Source organism: Triplophysa dalaica, chromosome 3, assembly GCF_015846415.1.
Source record: "Triplophysa dalaica isolate WHDGS20190420 chromosome 3, ASM1584641v1, whole genome shotgun sequence".
Taxonomy (NCBI): Eukaryota; Metazoa; Chordata; class Actinopteri; order Cypriniformes; family Nemacheilidae; genus Triplophysa; species Triplophysa dalaica.
In genome coordinates, this window is record NC_079544.1 from 11,305,711 (window position 1) to 11,323,796 (window position 18,086).

The 18,086-nt window shown below is 37.2% G+C and overlaps 2 protein-coding genes across 2 annotated transcripts; one reads left to right on the forward strand and one right to left on the reverse strand.

Annotated features, from left to right (window-relative positions):
* Positions 1-1,053: 1,053 nt before the first annotated feature.
* On the reverse strand, positions 1,054-2,834 carry si:dkey-10f21.4 (Transmembrane protein 56-B-like). The gene is made up of 6 exons (XM_056744208.1): positions 2,680-2,834; positions 2,464-2,553; positions 2,084-2,142; positions 1,897-1,991; positions 1,725-1,798; positions 1,054-1,372 (listed from the first exon to the last, which is right to left on the reverse strand). Exons 1-6 carry the CDS (start codon positions 2,832-2,834, stop codon positions 1,054-1,056), a joined length of 792 nt encoding a protein of 263 aa, XP_056600186.1.
* Positions 2,835-7,014: 4,180 nt separating this feature from the next.
* cnn3b (calponin 3, acidic b) lies at positions 7,015-16,855 on the forward strand. The gene is made up of 7 exons (XM_056743383.1): positions 7,015-7,299; positions 13,638-13,759; positions 14,454-14,520; positions 14,605-14,742; positions 14,898-15,014; positions 15,134-15,280; positions 15,395-16,855. Exons 1-7 carry the CDS (start codon positions 7,243-7,245, stop codon positions 15,740-15,742), a joined length of 996 nt encoding a protein of 331 aa, XP_056599361.1. The 5' UTR covers positions 7,015-7,242; the 3' UTR covers positions 15,743-16,855.
* Positions 16,856-18,086: the final 1,231 nt, after the last annotated feature.

Sequence of the window (18,086 nt, forward strand, 5' to 3'; positions counted from 1 at the left end):
TGTTCAATCTCTAGGATTTAACCCATGATCTTGACATTGCTAGGGCTATCGTCTAACCACTGAGCTACAGGAAATCTGGGAGTTGGGAGACAGCATCAAGTGGGAAAAAATAATTCAGAATGAAATATAATTTGTCACATCAAAGAAAACTCGAGTAGATCTATTTTAACAATATTTGTAAAAACTGTTTATTTAATGCCAGGGGTTTAAGGAACATTGACATCATTAATTGCTCCATAGTACACACGAGTATGTGAATAGTGATAAATACCTGAAATCTTATTGAAGCTTATAGGCTATTATAAACGTTGTGATTATTTTCGACCATCCAACAACATTAATAAACAAATGGTTTATACATAGATTTCAAGAAATATATAGCCACCATTGTGTAACCTGATGATTTCCATTCAAGACAAACATTATTTTCTCCATACATAGTATATTTAAAATGGACATGGTTTCTTGAGTACACTGACCTTTAACACTTCTAAGAACAATCAGCATAGTTTACCCATACATGTAAACCATCTTTACAAACGCTATATGGGCCATTATATTTTTGATAGGCACATCACTGTATTTATCAACTATAACAATCAGTACTGGTTAACATTGTTGAGAAGTTATGTATCATGGGCTCTAAACACAGTGAGCATCTTAGTGGAATAGAAGATGTGCTGTTGCTATGTCGATTGGCATAAAGGCAAATTTGTTGATCTTAATAGCAACTTCATAATACTTAGTGCAACCTCAACTATAGTCCTGATTGTAATACATATATAGTCAGTCTAATGCCAAATAATAACCTGATTTCATACAACTGACACACTATATGTTTCTATGATATAATTCCAGTAGAAAGCCCATATTTGAAGAATAAAACTAAAGAAACGTACTTGAATACGTTTCAGATAAGGATGTCACTGAATTACACAATGTTAGACTAAAACTCAAAGATATTTGACAGCTGCTCTGATCAACAGGATGAATATGATAAAGGAAGGAAAGTTTGTGCATTGATGTATTTGCATTTCCATCAGTCTCTTCACGTCAGTCTGTTTTTTTACTTTCCATCTCAGTTCCTGCTTTTCTCAACCAGGCAGAACGAAGGACTTTCAGACATCCCCGGATGATTCTGCGCATCCACATGATGTTCATGATGTCCAGTGACACACTGGAAATAACCCAGGCGCAGCGGGCCCCAAAAGGTAACCGATAAAAGTCTTCTGTGCCGAAGACAGAGTACATATGGCTGTAGTACGCTGGAATGACTGCAATCCTCACCAAGAAGAACATAGATGCCATAGCAACCCCGTTAAGTAGACTTGGTTTGGAAAGTTTGGGATAACCTAATGCATTAAAAAACCAACTGCAAAAAAAAAAAAAATTATATTAGACAATTACATTCTCTCTTGAAAAAAACAGCATATGAAGAGTTTTGTTCCAAAATGAGATTTAAAAATGTTCAAAAAGCATGTTTTTTATTATTTCATCATGTTATTATTGTGTTAGTTAGCTGTATTTTTCAGTTGTTATGGCATTAATCAAAACAAACCAACTGCAGTTTGATGGATTTTAACTGGAATGCACAATAAAAAATATGATTTGGGAAAAAAAATAAACGGATCAGCCTAAATCGGCACATCAATTCAAATTGTTGAAGCATTTTAGCAGGGTTTCAATGCTTTTACTTGCAAGAGATTTTTGCATATACTGCTTACCGCTGGTTCACAAAGGGTGTAGAGAATTCTGAGAGCAGGCGGAAGTTAGCAAAGTATGGCAATATCCCTTGACTCTACACAAGTAAATGAAAACACCACAAAATCCTCTTGAAAATCTTAAAAGTAAATGTGAATCATACTTACTAAATACACAACTCATTTTAAAACTCACTAGCACATAGTAGTATGCATAAAGAGCAGCAAGGTGGTGTAAGACAAAATATTTCTCTCCAATTGACTCCCATGAAGTAAACATGAGCAGAAGATCTGAAACGGCAAAACATCTGTGGTGATAACTGGTAATATAGACAGAATTCAGTCAAAACGTCTGGAAGAAAGTCTAAAATCTCTGCTCTCACCTGAGAGGAGGTAACCTGTCGTAACGGCCACATTTAATTTGACCAGTGTGGCATCTCCCCTGTTATAAAAAAAATTAGTTAGAGAAGACATGCACTGTATTTCACAGTTTTAGAATTGTTTCAAATTTTGTAACATAAATGATTTCAAACTACTAAAATATACTAAAATATGTAATAAAAGGTGAATAGAATCATTTCTGCCTTTTCTCTGCTACTATCATTTCTATATATATCTGCAAAATAAAATGAAAATGAAATAAAATGTTAATGTTCTGACAGTGACGTTGAATCTTTGCCTTCAAGTGCAAACATCATTTCTACACTTAAGTATAGTTCAAATTGTGGAACATCAATAATGAAATGCATCTTTAAATCCTCACCAGACCGGGTCTTTCTGGATAGGTTCATCAAATATGTAAGTGTAGAGACAGAACAGTCCCACAACCATGGCGTGGACTGTGGAGACAGCCCTTAAACAAAAGAAAAATCATACAGAACATGGATATATTGACTCGTTCACAGGCACATCAATAACGATCTATAAGAACTGCTGTTGCATAACAAAACTTGATGCTTTTAAAAGACGAGACTGGCACCTGGAGTTCCATTCTGTCCTTTGAGTGAGGCTGAGCCTGAGGAAGCCTTTGCAGAAGTGCTGAGATACCCGAGGGCTACCTCTGTGGAACATCCACTGGAACCCAAGAAAGCTACCTGTTACAATCACCAGCACCTGCAGGCTGAGAGGCTCCATGCCTACTGATCCCTGGAGAAGAAAGGAGACATGGAAACAAAACATTAAGTTTTCTATTTAAATGTTCCATATTTTACCCTTATCGCATCATCATATTCCCGCTCTGGAGCACTTTTCAACAAAATCCAATGTTTCTCACTTTAGAGTTGCAAGCACAAAAGCCCCAGTCATCACCTGTGTTGCCGCAGTACCTCACTACTGCCAAATCGCCCTGTATACAGACCATTTGCATATGTGCTGACACAGCTGCACAGCCATCCAGAGGTCAGCCGACTCAAACACGTCTCGGATTGCTTTATCTGTGATTTATAGCGTCATGCGTGGCTTGTGCAGGCTGTAATGCATCCGAGTTGAATAAGTAACAGAAGATTGAGTGGATTTGTGTTGCATATGCGAACTCAATCCAATGCAGAGCAAATAACGGTCAAGAGCATTTACATATTGTAAATACTATTAACATTTCTACAGAATGGATACCATACGAAGTGAACCAGCAGAAAATCAATGGGTGTGATCAATGTAGCATCGCCCTGCTCCATAGAGACAAGACAACACATCTACTTTGCCCTCATACCCTTGAAAAAAGAATCAAGCTTCATTGTGTTTATTATTTGATATCTTGGTAGGAAGTCGGTATGACCTTGTCACATCTGAATTTCACTGCATCAGCAATGATCACTGCTAATCGGTCCATCAAAGGAGAGCTACATGAAGTCTTTATATTGTACATTGAATATAACAAAGTCTTTTTCAAACAAATCTAACAGAAAACATCCCATGCTTTGGTGACTGAAATTATCGCATGTTCAGTAAACCACAAAATACAGTCAAATACCACACTTATTATAAGTAGACTCACCCTGTCCGTTTTGAAAGAGCCATGTTGAATGGTCCATTGAGAGTATGCATGAAAAAATATGAATTCAAGAAAGGAATGCAGAAATAATGAGATTACAAAACATCTGCAAAGCTCAGATGTTTATTTAGGCATGCATTTGGGCACTAAGTGATTGGTCATGATAATTCAAACCCTCTCTCCCTCCATTCTTCACAGTGTGCTTTCTCTCCAATGCTGTTCTCCACTGTCATTTTATATCTTTGAATCCAAAATAAGAGCTATTGCATAGATGAACCACTAGATGGAGTGAGACATCCAAATGAAACAGTAATGTTGCTTTTCAATCTACGTTGTTTTTGTCCTTGGTAAACAAACGAACTCTAGTCTTTAAGTGGCAGAAATGTTGCATGAGAGTTGCATGAGTCTACCTTCCAAACAGTGACACTAAAGCTGAACTTTGTTTATTTTGCAGTAGCAGTTCTTTCTTTTTAAATTTCCTGACTCTGAATCCAATCCCAAATATTAGCCAGATCAGACAAAATAAACCTTATTTAAACTCTCACAAGCAGTCTTCTAGTATTAAGAGCATTAATGGAGCTCTTATGGCAGGGATTCATAATTTTGCTAAAGAGGAACGCTAAAATTTAAAAGTTGTCAAAGTTCTGTCCTGTAGCTTCAGGAAATATCCCAAGCACTGTTGTAATGGACTTTGACTGCATGTTGTGACTCAGGGATGAAACAACAAGACATTCCTGTTTGATGAACCATTCATGCCTGAAACGTGCTGCTCAATGTGTTGGATAAATAAAAATAAAAATATATCACATCTTAGTACATTAAAGGGATACTTCACCCAAGAATGAAAATTCTGTCATCATTTAGGCTACTCACCTTCAAGTTGTTCCAAATCTGTATAAATGTCTATGTTCTGATGAACACAGAGAAATATGTTAGGAAGAACAGTTCCACGTTGAACGTTCCATGGAGAGTACGCATGAACACAGCAGTATACCAGAAATGAATGTAGAAATTAAAGCGTCTGCCAAAAGCGTTGGATAAAAGCGTCTGCTAAATGACTAAATGTAACTGTTCTTGCCCCCCCATAGTAGGGAAAATTACTTTATCATTTATTTGTTCTGTTTAACACAAAAGAAGAAATTTTGAAGAATGTAGGACAGCAAACAGTTCTGTGGCACTTTTGACTACCATTGTATGTTTTTCTACTATGGTAGTCAACGGGGGACCAAATCTGTCTGGTTATAAGCAGAAGTACTATATGTATTGGGTTATATAACAGGGCACAGTAGACAATTTGCCTGCTGTAGACAATGACAATGAAAACTCCAGACAGAATATTGGAGAAAAGGGAACATGGGGAAATAATTTCTTATCGCAACTTGATTGAAATATGAATGGTTTTACGTAACCTGTAGATTTATTAGGCAGTTTAGGCACTGTATAGGAAAATAATAAATCAGTTCTCAGGTCCACTTTTGTGTGATGGAAAAGGGTCCTGGGCCTGTAAAGGGATTCTTATCTTAATCCAAATGTCTGGCAACAATCTTTTGAATGGGAAACACACCTTGTTTTCAGGCATTTTCTTTGTTTCGTCACTATAGTGATGAGCTCAGTTCAGTTCGAGCTTTATTGTCGAACTGAACTGAGCTAAATACAAACTTACTGTATCATTAGAATGCAGGTTTTGGCTTGCCTTAATTAATTCCATGTCTAGAAGCATGATGGTACTTTTTGTTGCAAAATCAGAGGGACTGCACAGAGATTTGCATGTCTGTAATGATATGACATCTTTCAGAATGTGTATGCATGCCAGGAAAAGTTGATGATAACATTCATTATAGCATCACACGACCTGGCATGAATGCTGAAAATACCAGTTGAAAAGAAGAGAGAATGACACTGAACACTCCTGCAGAAATATGTCATCTGGATTGATGGCACTGATTCAGTCTAGTGACAAGTCCCTATTTTTGACATTTACATTTAGTCATTTAGCAGATGCTTTTATCGAAAGCTCATATATGTCTCATATAGCCTACAGTATACAAAGCTAAGGGTTTTTTTTAAGGATAGAAAGAGTAAAAAGAAACAGAAGTCAGTACTTACCGGTTAAGGTTGCTTTTAAAGAGATACTTCACACAAAAATAAAAAATTCTGTCATCATTTACTCACCTTTTAGTTGTTCCAAATCTGTATAAATGTCTTTGTTCTGGTTAGCACAGAGAAGGATATTTGATAGAAGGTTTATAACTGAACAGATCTTACCCCCCATTGAATCCTATAGTAGGAAAAAATACTTATCTTTTTTTAACACAAAAGAAGATATTTTGAAGAATGTAGGACAGCAAAAAGTTCTGGGGCACTTTTGACTACTATATTTTTTCTTACTATGGTGGTCAATCTGGGACTAAATCTGTTTGGTTATAAGCATTCTTCCAAATATCTTTACGTGTGTTCATCAGAACAAAGAAATGTATAAAGATTAGGAACAACCCGAAGATGAGTAAATGATGACAGCATTTTCATTTTTAGGTGAATTATCCATTCAATGAACAGGATTATGCGCGGATCAGCAAACACATGGTATGAGTGCCCTGAGATGTGCTGTCTCACGGGGAAGTTTTTTTGTCAAAGAAAAGATTCTCAACCATGAAAAAAGGGAGGTGCAACCACAAATACATACTTAATGAAAAAATGGTGCAACACTCCCTCTTTTCAGAAAAAGTATACATTTTATTAGTTAAAAATCAATGACATTTCGGCCACTTTCTAGGCCTTCTTTGACATCCCTTATAAAATTTGACACTTTTTCTAAAAAGAGGGAGTTTTTTCATTCGGAGGGGAAAAGTCATCAAACCTCCATTTATTTAAGCTTTAGTGTCACCGCTTGAAGATTGCAAACATGACATTTCTGGTCCCTTTTGAACTGAAAATCACAAGATTAGTCAGTGACAATATTGAACTTCAAAAGCTTTAATGTATTCCCATTAAAATATCATGTTTTGCTTTATATAAATAAGAGTCACAGTTGACAGTTATTTAATCAACAGTATTACTTCATTTATTTTTTAAATCTCCAAATAATTGGATCGTAAGACGTGTCTGTGTCAATTATGTCCAAATATTACGAATCATACAATGGCGAAGGATTTGCTGGTGAATATTAAATTAGTCATCCGATGTTGCTTGGTAACCTTGCAGCGTCAAGCGCGCAAACTAATTAATATTTATAACTTACATTACCTCAGCCAATCAGGTAGGCGCAGCGAGTAACGTCACGGAATCTTATTAATATTCATGAGCCGTGTTTTTTTAGTAGGATGTGTGCATTTGCTCCCGCTCGGGGCAGCGTTTGCTTCTGCTACTTTTTAATTGCTCTGCTGAAAGAAGGAGTCTAGTGCATCCGCTCATCTGGGGCAAGTGGCAGTCAAATTTGACTTGCCAAAACTCGCCGATTTGTTGCTTCCTTGAATTGTGCATCTTTCCCAAAAAGAAGGAACAAGTCAGGAATTTTTGCACTCTTTGGTGCAAATCGAGGCGACATAAGAGACAATGACTCAGTTCAACAAGGGCCCAGCATATGGTTTATCTGCCGAAGTGAGAAGTAAGGTAAGATTTTGTGATTCAGGTGCTTATTTGCACGGAACACGTTTTCAAGCGCTTAAAAGTATCAGGACACACTTTGGGATGTTTAAATCAAGCTGTCGTATAGCAAAATGCTGTTAATGGCTTTTTGAGTGGTGTTTTTTCTTCCAGAGTACAAAAAGCACGCTCTGTTTTAACGCGTTGTATAAAATACCCAGATTCTTTATACGTTTGCAAATACAAATCAGTCGTTTTTCAGGTTGCGTAACATACTTATCAATGAATGAACTTTTTTACTCGAGCGACGCGTCTGTTTCTCATGCCAGGTTGATGTAATGCTTTGTAAGGTTGGCTACAACTTGACATCTTTTTTACTGTGAATATGTTTTTTCCCGTCATTTGTGGATTGCAAAGCTTGCCTGCGATCTGTGTCCGTGGTCTTCTTTTGTTGAATTCTGGGTGGAGCTCCAGTTTGGGAGAAAGGAAGGAGGTCGCTGATATCCTACAGAGTCGAAAATGTTACTAAAATAATTGAAAAAGATGTTTATTGTATCATAAATAAGAGGCAGTTTGTATATAGTTAAGATTTTGCTGGTTTAGCTGTATAATTTCTTAAATGTTATTTTGATAATGTTGTTGGAAACTTTGGTCAAGCTTGATACATATTCAGCTTTTTTTCTTCTTATTAAAAAAAGTCTTTATAATATTTTCATAGTTTTCAAAAAGCCAGTTTGAGTGTTTTGCAGCTGTTTTATGAGACAATAAGATGGTCAAAACTTCCTTGCAGTGTCTGGGGATGTTGTGTATTGGACCGCTGCTTGTCCCTTCCTGTGTCAGCATCCAGTGATGTTCATAAATGTGCACCAGAAATGGCACTAAACTGAAACATCTTAAAACTAAGTAGATCCTTAATACGAAGCCTAGTCGATTTCTGTAGTTTTATAGCGGTAGTATTTTTTAATACAGAAGTGACCCACACTTATGACAGTCTAGCTGGTGCACATGGGATTAATTGCTTTGCCAAAGGGCATGAATTTCACCTCACTCACCTGAGTTTTTAACCGGCAACGTGTGCTATAGTAGCCAAAACCTTAACCATTAGGCTACAGTCTCATTCGCATTTGTTACATTAAAGATCACACTTAAAACACATCTCCTTTGTGTCTGTAAATTTAAACATTTGTTAAGCAATTATCCCAATACACCAAGTATGTTTCATCTTATGTATGTGTTGGGGTGTGTATGCGTAGAATGAGTGAGAGGGAGGGCAAACAATAAAAACCACAACAGGGCAACTCTTTCCTGGTTCCTGTGCCATCTGAAGAAGAGGTGCAAGGACACTTACCCCAAACTGAATTTTATTAGCACTTGAATGGAGCTGTTGAAACATTTAGGAGTAATGTTTGGAGTTCCAAATGGAGGCTGTGATACTCCAAGCAAAATCCAAGATTTACTAACCTGGACACTTTGTATATGAGCTGCTGCTGCTTCAGCTACTGGGCTTACTGATTTGAGTTTTTTTTCAATGTAATTCAAGAGGTGCAAACCTTGAATAGCTAGCTCTAAAGTCTTTGCCTGAGACAATGGTCAGTGCAAAAGTATTTTCAATGAATGAGTCCAAAGAGCCATTTAATGAATCATATGTACTTTTTGCCTCCAACTGCAGTTTCTTTAAAGCAGAAGTTCTTGTGCATCGAGTTTTCGAAATGGCCGTTATCTGTGGTAATTATCATGGGAATCAGCTTTTATGCAAACCGCTCTCTAAGCCTGTATAAACATAACCGACCTTGCTCCCACGTTATTTTGTCTGCTAGACATTTACAAAAAATCAAACAAAAAGCAAGATGATTACTCTGCAGAAACACCTGTGCTTCGTTTGCAGTATAAGATATTTATAAGAGTCACTCATGATCCTTCCCCCAGTGCAGCTGCCTAATAAGTCTGGCTTAATTTCTCAAGAACTTTCTATAAGTGTTCCATTTTCCATTCTCCTCAGTCTTTAACGCCCCCCATGATGAGTTTTGTGCACGAGGCAGCCAAACTCCAACATGTCGTTCTCACAGGGCCAAATACAGATGTTCTCCCTGTTTTCTATGAGTACAGGAAGTTCACTGGGCGCTCTGGGCCGAGCAGCAGTGATGATCTCTGTCTGAAAGTCAAACATTAAATCAATACACTCTTTCTTATTTTGTCCCTTTTCCCTTAAATGCACTAGTTTCAGGAACAAAAGCTATATTGTATGGCAAGCAAACAGCATGTGAAGACACTATGTGAATGTGGTAGTTGCCATGGGGTAAATAACACCCTGAGATAACAGTCCGAGGGAATGTTAGACAGAGGAATTTTGGGGGCTCCTCTCATTTGGTTTAACTGGTGTGTGTGGTATTTGAACCCTGTTTTGGGCCTCCCTTTTATATCACAGTGGCTTTTAAAGGTAAGCGCTAGTGGAATGAACCTTTGTTTTTTAGGTGAGTTTGTTTAAGGTTGCTTTAAAGCAGTGCTTCTCTTTTTCAAGTAGTAGAAGTGAAACAAAAATGAACAGCTTAATGACTTACCAGATCCCACTTGGGGGTCTCTCCTTTTCCTAGATTGTACTTTTGTTATAATTTAATTTAAAGTGATGGTAAAGTGAATTCTTTCATTTTACCAGCATTCTGTAACCAAACAACATTTGTCCCTATTGGCTTCCATTGCATGGATATACAAACTCATATACGTGTATTGCCACAAGATTAGGGGGGGAAATGTAAAATATATACACCACAAGCTGTGTGATTGTGAGTAATGTAAACACATTTTCTCAAAGATAAGAAAAAATATATTCTCAAATGAATGATGGTCTAGTTTTTTTATTTGAATGATCTAGTTTTGTTCCATCTAGTTGTTGTTGTTTAGTACTCAGACACTGTCTTGCCCCTTGAGGTTACTGGATGCTGGTTTTTACAGTCTCTGGAGTGGAGGCGTGTTGATGTCTAAAGAGACAGCGAGGGCGGGTACATGTTTTTTGTGCCACTCTAATGAGTGCTTTTTGTACTTGTATTTCTTGTGTTATCACAGAAAGACACCCATGTCTTTCTGTGATAAGTCAAATGTTTTAGTTTTTGTGTTTGCTTAAGGTACACTATACAACAAAAGCAAGTTTATAATACACATTTCAATTCTTCTTGCCACGCATCTGTCATGCACTCGCATTAAATCTGAGAACCTGAGAAGCAATGGCTGTACTCATGGTGGCACATGTACAGCGCTGCTGTCTGCATGTTTTACAGACTCATTTCCTACTATCCTATCGCTGACACAAAGCTGGAGAAGATGCGAGTACAATAGGATACAGGAACAGGGTTGTATTTCCTCCATAGAAAGATTGATTTTTGTTTATGGACACTATATTAACTTATGAGAACAGACTGCACATTAGTGTCAAGGTTGTTTAACTTGATGTTTTATAAAGCCACAGGCTCAGTGTAATTTCAGTGTGATAAGAAAAAATCACAATAATAAACTGCACTACTCATAGTATTTGTTAAATGTCCAGACAAAGTTGTGTGTCAGTAGTGTTGGCGTGATACCAAAATGTTGGCTTCGGTACGGTACCAGAATCTAATACTGGTAATATCGGTACCATAGGTGATCAATAACCAGCCCCAAAACAAATTATTTGAAAAAATATTAAGAAGACTGCGTGAAACTACTTTAATGCATATTTTATATATTATTTTTATATTTCATATAGCACCATTTTATGTTTAGGAAGTATTACTGAAAAATGCTATGGTAATATAGATTTATCATCATAATCTCACAAATATGAACAATTAAATTTTGAACAACAATTAAATGAAGTTGTATTAAACTGTAGCAAGATGAAAACTAAATGATCAATAAAAATAAAACAATGCACAGTCTTCACTGTATAAAATAAATATTCAATGACTCTAAATAAGGCTACAAAATAAAATGTTCTCTTTAATATGTGACACAGATGTATTAGGTTACTGTCACTTTAAAGCAAATTCTTTTTTTTGATGTGGATATATATTTAAAACACAACGAACTGTGCTTATGTGAACCTTTTGTGTTTTTGAAATAACACCGTATGTATTTAAACCGGTTTACCATGCAACTATGCATTTTTTTTGTTTGAAAAGTCAGATTTTCTTTGTGTAGGGCCTTGAATGAACTCTTTATTTAAACATGTTAAAATTTAAATTCTGCCATTAATTACTCGCCCTAGTTCTGTAGGTCCATTTTTCCCAAAAATTCAAATTAAGGTAGTTTTGGAAGCTTTCTGACTCCTCCTTAGATTGCCAATCTTCAAATCGCTGAAAGTGCGTAGAGACATTGTAAAATTGTCCACTCAACTCCGGTGGTTATTATAAAGTAACTGCGTGTGTTAGGGTTGCTTTTGATTACTTGAGGGTCACTAATTTATATTTTTGTCTGAGTTCCCCTTTAAAGTAAATGCCACCTTAATATACATTTTTGAAGAGTGCACAGATGCAGAATTGTATTTTAAATGCAGACCAGCTCAAACATGTCGCATCTTTATTCAGATGTTCAGTTCATATCTGATTTTGATCTTTATTAAGAAAGTGCTTTGTCTATGAAATATGTTTTACAAATGATTTTTAAGTCACATTTAAATTCAAGATCAGACCTGTTGTAGGTTGTTAAGAGTCATAGCATGACAATAACATTTTTTATGCATACATAGACCTGAATTGGTTTGACTGCTGTGCTGGAACAGAATTTGAAAATGCTCCTAAACAAGAGTTCACACATGGGGCAAACATCTGCGATTTCCTGTCCTTCTCAGTCCCCTTGGCACCAGTCCTGCACAAGCTAGCCAGAGATAGGAGACAGTTTTCTGAAACAATCTTAAAAACAGAAATGCATGAGCAAGTACATTTAAAAATGAAGAAATTACTGACCAAAAGGCACAAATGGTACTTCAAGGATCTCTTTATGTAGAAATTATTTCTCCATATCATTAAAAAAAGACAAATGAAACTAAAACTATTTACTTTGCTCTTTTCTTTTAAATGGTACGTTTTGATCCAATGATGATGCTCAAGCAAACAGAACAGACTTTTCACTAGCACCACCGCATTTACGCTTCACTCATATCCGCCTACAAATGACTTTAATTAGGGGTGCCCCGATCAGGATTTTTGGGGCCGATCACCGATCCTCGATCACTGAAAGCTTTAACGGCCGATCACCGATTACAGGAGCTTTTTGAAGCTTTCTCAGTACCATTTTTATTAAACTATATTTAACAATAATTTATTTCAAGTTTTCCAATTAAGAGAAAGTCTAATGAATTAACAAATTAATATTAGTAATTTAAATATTTACATAAAACATAGCAGCTTTACATAAAACATAGCAGAGTCCCAGAAACTCTTTGTCTTCCACAATATATAGTGGCCGCAAATTTATTACATTATTTTATCTGATAATCGGATATTTCTTTATGCTTCTTACTGTCCTTGCAGTAGGGTTGATGCTTTTTAATCTCTATTTTACTGACAGTTGAGGACAGGATGCGCTAGACTTTTATTTTAGAATTTTCATTTATCTATTTAATGTTTCTGTTGTCGGACATAAATAATAATATAATTACAAGCAAATGTTTATGTTCATATGTCCATTCAGTAACAATGACAGGTGCCTGTAAAAGGTGTTTTGTACTCACAAGAAAGCTGTGGTTTGGTCATAATAATCTGTTTGTGCCGCTCACTGAACAGAGAAAACGCAGAAAGATACATTTTTCCACTTACATTTATCTAAAAAGATGCTATTTTATGAGGTAAAATCTGTAAAGACTGCACCACAGCGTGCCTGTGTGTATGCTTGTATGGAACGCGGGAAGTGACGGGTGCATATGCACCTCGAGTCTCTTGCTGACCACATGCGCGTTTAGCAAAACTGACCAGGCATTTGAGAGTAAGCTAATGAAAAGGAAACGCACGTCCCTTCGCGCTGCTGAACTATGCCGCTACATCCAAAAATGTTTTGGGTGCTTCCCTTCTCGTGGAATTTGCATTTTCACACGTTTCAGGTTGCTAATGCATTGTCTTTTTCCACACAGCTTGTAGAATTACTAGACCGGTGAAGCCATTTTCATAGCTCTTAAAAAATGTTTCTCCAATTTTTCGTCATCTGATCGGGTTTTCTGGATCGGCCTTTATAGAGACCGCCGATCATATTTCCCAAAGTGATTATCGTCCGATTATGATCGGTGACCGATCAATCGGAGCACCTCTAACTTTAAGTTGTCTCTGGCTGCAGTGAAAAAACAACACACTTAACCTATAAAGACGAGAAGAGTTCTCAATTTAATTTGTTTTGGTCTGTAGATTGCTCAGAAGTATGACCTACAGAAGGAGGAAGAGCTGAGGTACTGGATCGAGGATGTTACCGGCATGTCGATTGGAGAAAACTTTCAGCTGGGTCTGAAAGATGGAGTCATACTGTGCGAGTGAGTCTTCATTGTTATGTACACAAAGCATGAAGGAAATCATTATGTGTGTTTAGATATAACTTTATGGAGCACAAACTGTTCGGCTGAGTGTTTGTTCGGCTCTAAATAAAAACCTGTCTTGTTTTTTGCTTTAATCACACAAATTTAAAGGTGGTTATATACTTCAGGCTTGGGAACCAAAATATCTTGGCATGCTTGCCAAAACCATGTTTTTCTCTTATTTTAACTGGCTTTCACACCTTATTTTGATCATCGCTCTTAAAGGGATAGTTCACCCAAAAATGAATATTCTGTCATCTTTTACTCAACCTCAAGTTGTTCCAAATCTGTATAACTACTTCGTTCTGATGAATACAGAGAATGATATTTGAAACAATGTTAGAAATTTTAATTTCTGTGACATCACTGACTACCATGTAGAAAAACTAAAGTGGCAGTCAGTTTGCTTTCCGTAATTTTTCAAAATATCTCATTTTGTGTTCAACAGAACAAAACAAAAAAATATCGAGATATCTTTCTCTGTGTTCATCAGAACAATAACTTATACAGATTTGACACAACTTGAGGGTGAGTAAATGATGACAGAATTAAAATTTTTGGGTTAGCTGTTAGGAAACTTGCTTGAGTAAATTGTTTTCTTTGCAGCCAAGCAAAAGTTGAGTTCTCACAGAATATGAATGTTGTCTCTTAGGCTCATTAATAAACTTCAACCAGGCTCCATAAAGAAAATCAACCGAGCCAAACTTAACTGGCACAAGGTGAGCGAGAATCGCTTAGTGCTGTTTCAGTAGATTTTTTGTTGGCTAAATATAACAACTTTTTTATGATTGTGTTCACTAAAGCTTGAGAACCTGGGCAACTTCATCAAGGCCATTCTCGATTACGGTCTGAAGCACAACGACATCTTTGAGGCCAACGATCTGTTCGAGAATGGGAACCTGACTCAGGTGCAGACCACCCTCCTCGCCCTAGCCAGCACGGTAAGTTTGGTGGCAAGACATGGGAAGGAGATGATAAAGAAAGGATTTATTCACTTATTCAGACAAAAGTTTGAGTGTTTCTTTGAGGACCATATTTGTTCATGTTTAAACACTGTGTGATCCTGGTGTACTACTTTCATTTGTTCATTCAAAAGGCAAAAACCAAAGGTATGGACACAAAGGTGGACATTGGTGTGAAGTATGCGGACAAGCAGTCGCGCCACTTTGATGAAGAGAAAATGAAGGCTGGTCAGTGTGTGATTGGGCTACAGGTAGATAGGTCTTCTTCATTCACATTAGTTTCGACTTTTGGGATTGTTTTCAGTTAGGACTGGCCTGTAAACTCTCCGGGTATTCATACTGTACTTATCCTAGTTTTCTAAATGGTTAGATGGGGACAAACAAATGCGCTAGCCAGGCTGGGATGACCGCTTACGGCACCAGAAGACATCTCTATGATCCAAAGACTCAAACAGACAAACCCTTTGACCAAACCACGATCAGCCTGCAGATGGGCACCAACAAGGGAGCAAGCCAGGTCAGCATTACGATCTTGTAAAGGAAATCTAGAATGATTCTGGATGGAATTTATGTCATTCACTTGACATATTTTCTAACTATGTCTTTGACATTAACCTTTTTTCTTCCGCAGGCTGGCATGGCAGCTCCTGGCACCAGGAGGGATATCTTTGACCAGAAAGTAGCACACCAGCCTGTGAACAACTCCACCATCTCACTACAAATGGGCACTAATAAGGTAGCGTCTCAGAAGGGCATGAGTGTATACGGGCTTGGCAGGCAGGTATACGACCCAAAATACTGCGCCTCGCCCACTGAGCCCTCCATCCACAGCAATGGCAGTCAGGGCACCGGTACCAACGGCTCGGAGATCAGCGACAGCGACTACCAGGCCGAATACCAAGGGGAATATCAAGATGACTACCAGGCAGATTACCACGATGAATACAGAGGCCACTCTGACCACGGCATTGATTATTAAACTGCTCGAGAGGAATATTTTTGGATCCTTGCATCAACAGAGTGAGGCTTTCCCCCCTCGCTGGCCAGTTTTTGAAATGACAAAGTAGAAACAGATGTTTAAAGAGGAGCCTTTCCTTTATCATCATTCCACTATTGGGTTACACTGTATTTTTTAGGTAGCTTGAGAATAGAGTAACATTTTTTTTATGAACTTTTTAAAAAGTTGAGGTGGGTCAGTGAAACAGGATAGTGTATTTATCTAATGTCAATTTTGACATCTCGGGCCCGATCTGTATCCCTACCCTTTGTATGTCATCAGCATGGTGCTCTGAATCTGATGTTGGATTTGGTTAAAGGGAAACTTCACTAAAAAATGAAACTTCTATCATAATATACTCGCCTCGAGTTGTTCCAGATCTGTATACATTTCTTTGTTCTGATGAACACAGCTACCAGACAGATTTTGCCCCCCACAGATTACCATAGTAGGAAAAATATACAATGGGAGTCAAAAGTGCTCCAGAGTTGTTTGCTGTCCTACATTCTTCAAAATGTCTTCTTCTGTGTTCAACAGAACAAATAAATGATAAAGTAATTTGACCTACTATGGGAGTCAATGGCGGTCGAGATCTGATTTGTTAAAAGCATTGTTCCATTTAGATTTCTATGTTTTCATCAAACAAATAAATGTATACAGATTGGAAACAACTCGAAGGGGAGTAAATGATGACAGAATTGTCATTTTTGGGTGAAGTATCCCTGTAAGCATGGGAGTCTCAGTGCTTTTGAACTCTGTGCGCAGCATTTAATAAATTGGCATACTGCCTACGGTGCACCAGGGGAGGGAGCAGACATCCAGAAAGACCGTACGGTTCCCAGGATGATTCAAGCATTGGAGAATTGTGTTTTTTTTATTATCTGTAAATGTATACTTTTACTTCTTGTTTTTAAATCATTTGACCAAGGCATGCATTGCTAAATTGTGCCATAGTTCTGTATGTGTTCACACCTCCAAACTCCTGTTCCCTGCACCCTCTTACCCATCTTGTATTTATTGCCAAAAATGCCTAATAGACACCGCTGTCCTGTTAAATTGCTCTTTTTTTAATAAAGTGTTTAAATTTTCAATCAATTTGGTTGTTGTTCTGGCTAAATCTTTGTTGCATTTGCCTTTAATGTTTTCTTTCTGGCACTTTCTGATGAAAGATCCATCGGTGGAATCTTTATATCATCTCTGACCCATCCCGGAAATGATGAACCCTTACATCTGAACAAAGGGGTATGAGTGAGTCTGAATGGTGCCCTGTGTATAGGAAAACTAAGTTCCGTGATTGAGAATGTCTAACCGAGTCTGGATGATTTTACAGCAGTAGTGAAGCCTAGAGAACAAGGACTCGCCAGTCTAATAGGTTCATGAGAAAAGCACCATTTCTCTGAGTTAAACCCCACCTCCTCCCGTAAACACACTGGTGCTGAATAATCCGTGCTTTGTGTGCCTGTGGAATTTGGCTCTGATAATGCGGCACTCAATTAGACAGTCTGACAGACTGGCAAAGGTCTCCCCTAGCAACGTTCTCTTTGTATCTCATGTGACTCCATAAGCAGATTGAAAACCTATACCTGTTATGGAACGAACTTCTTGGTGGATTTCCTTGCAGTGTGTAATTTTAATCGAAACGTAAAGTATAATGTATTGCTGATGTGTTGTCTGTAAAGTACGTAGTTTAATTGGAGAGATTTTTTTTTTATCCGGCTGGTATACTCTGATCTCAAGATGCAGGGAAATACAGGTTTCTGTCTTTTCCAAGAGCTCTAAAGATATTTTTTGTAACATTAATTAAAAAGACTTTAAAAAAACATGGTGACCATATTTGTTTTCATGTGATGGTTAAGAGAAACACATCATAACTTCATACCTTAAAGAATCAAATAAAGGATAAAGACAAACACAAAGTTATATAATGAAATTTCCATCATAAAGGTTAGACTTGGATAAAAATACCTTATGCTGCTGTTTCATCTAATGAAAATAAAAGTTATGGATTCTCCAAACATGATAAAACTTTTCTGCCTGACATCTTGTTTTTTTACAATTTAGAATACATTTTGTGGAAGAGATTCAGAATGACGGGGATGAGTAAACTTAATTTATTATTTAGGTGAACGTTCACTTTAAGAGAGAAATGATGAAATGCAATTCTGCAAGTATCTTCCAATGACACCAACCAAACTTTTTTTTATTGTATGGAAAAGAACTTGGCAGAGAAGAACAATAATATCTGTAGTTTAAGATATGTAGATTTAAGCAAAATATTTGTTTATCTGGTGTTAAACAGATAATTGCTTTTGAGAATTGTGCGTTC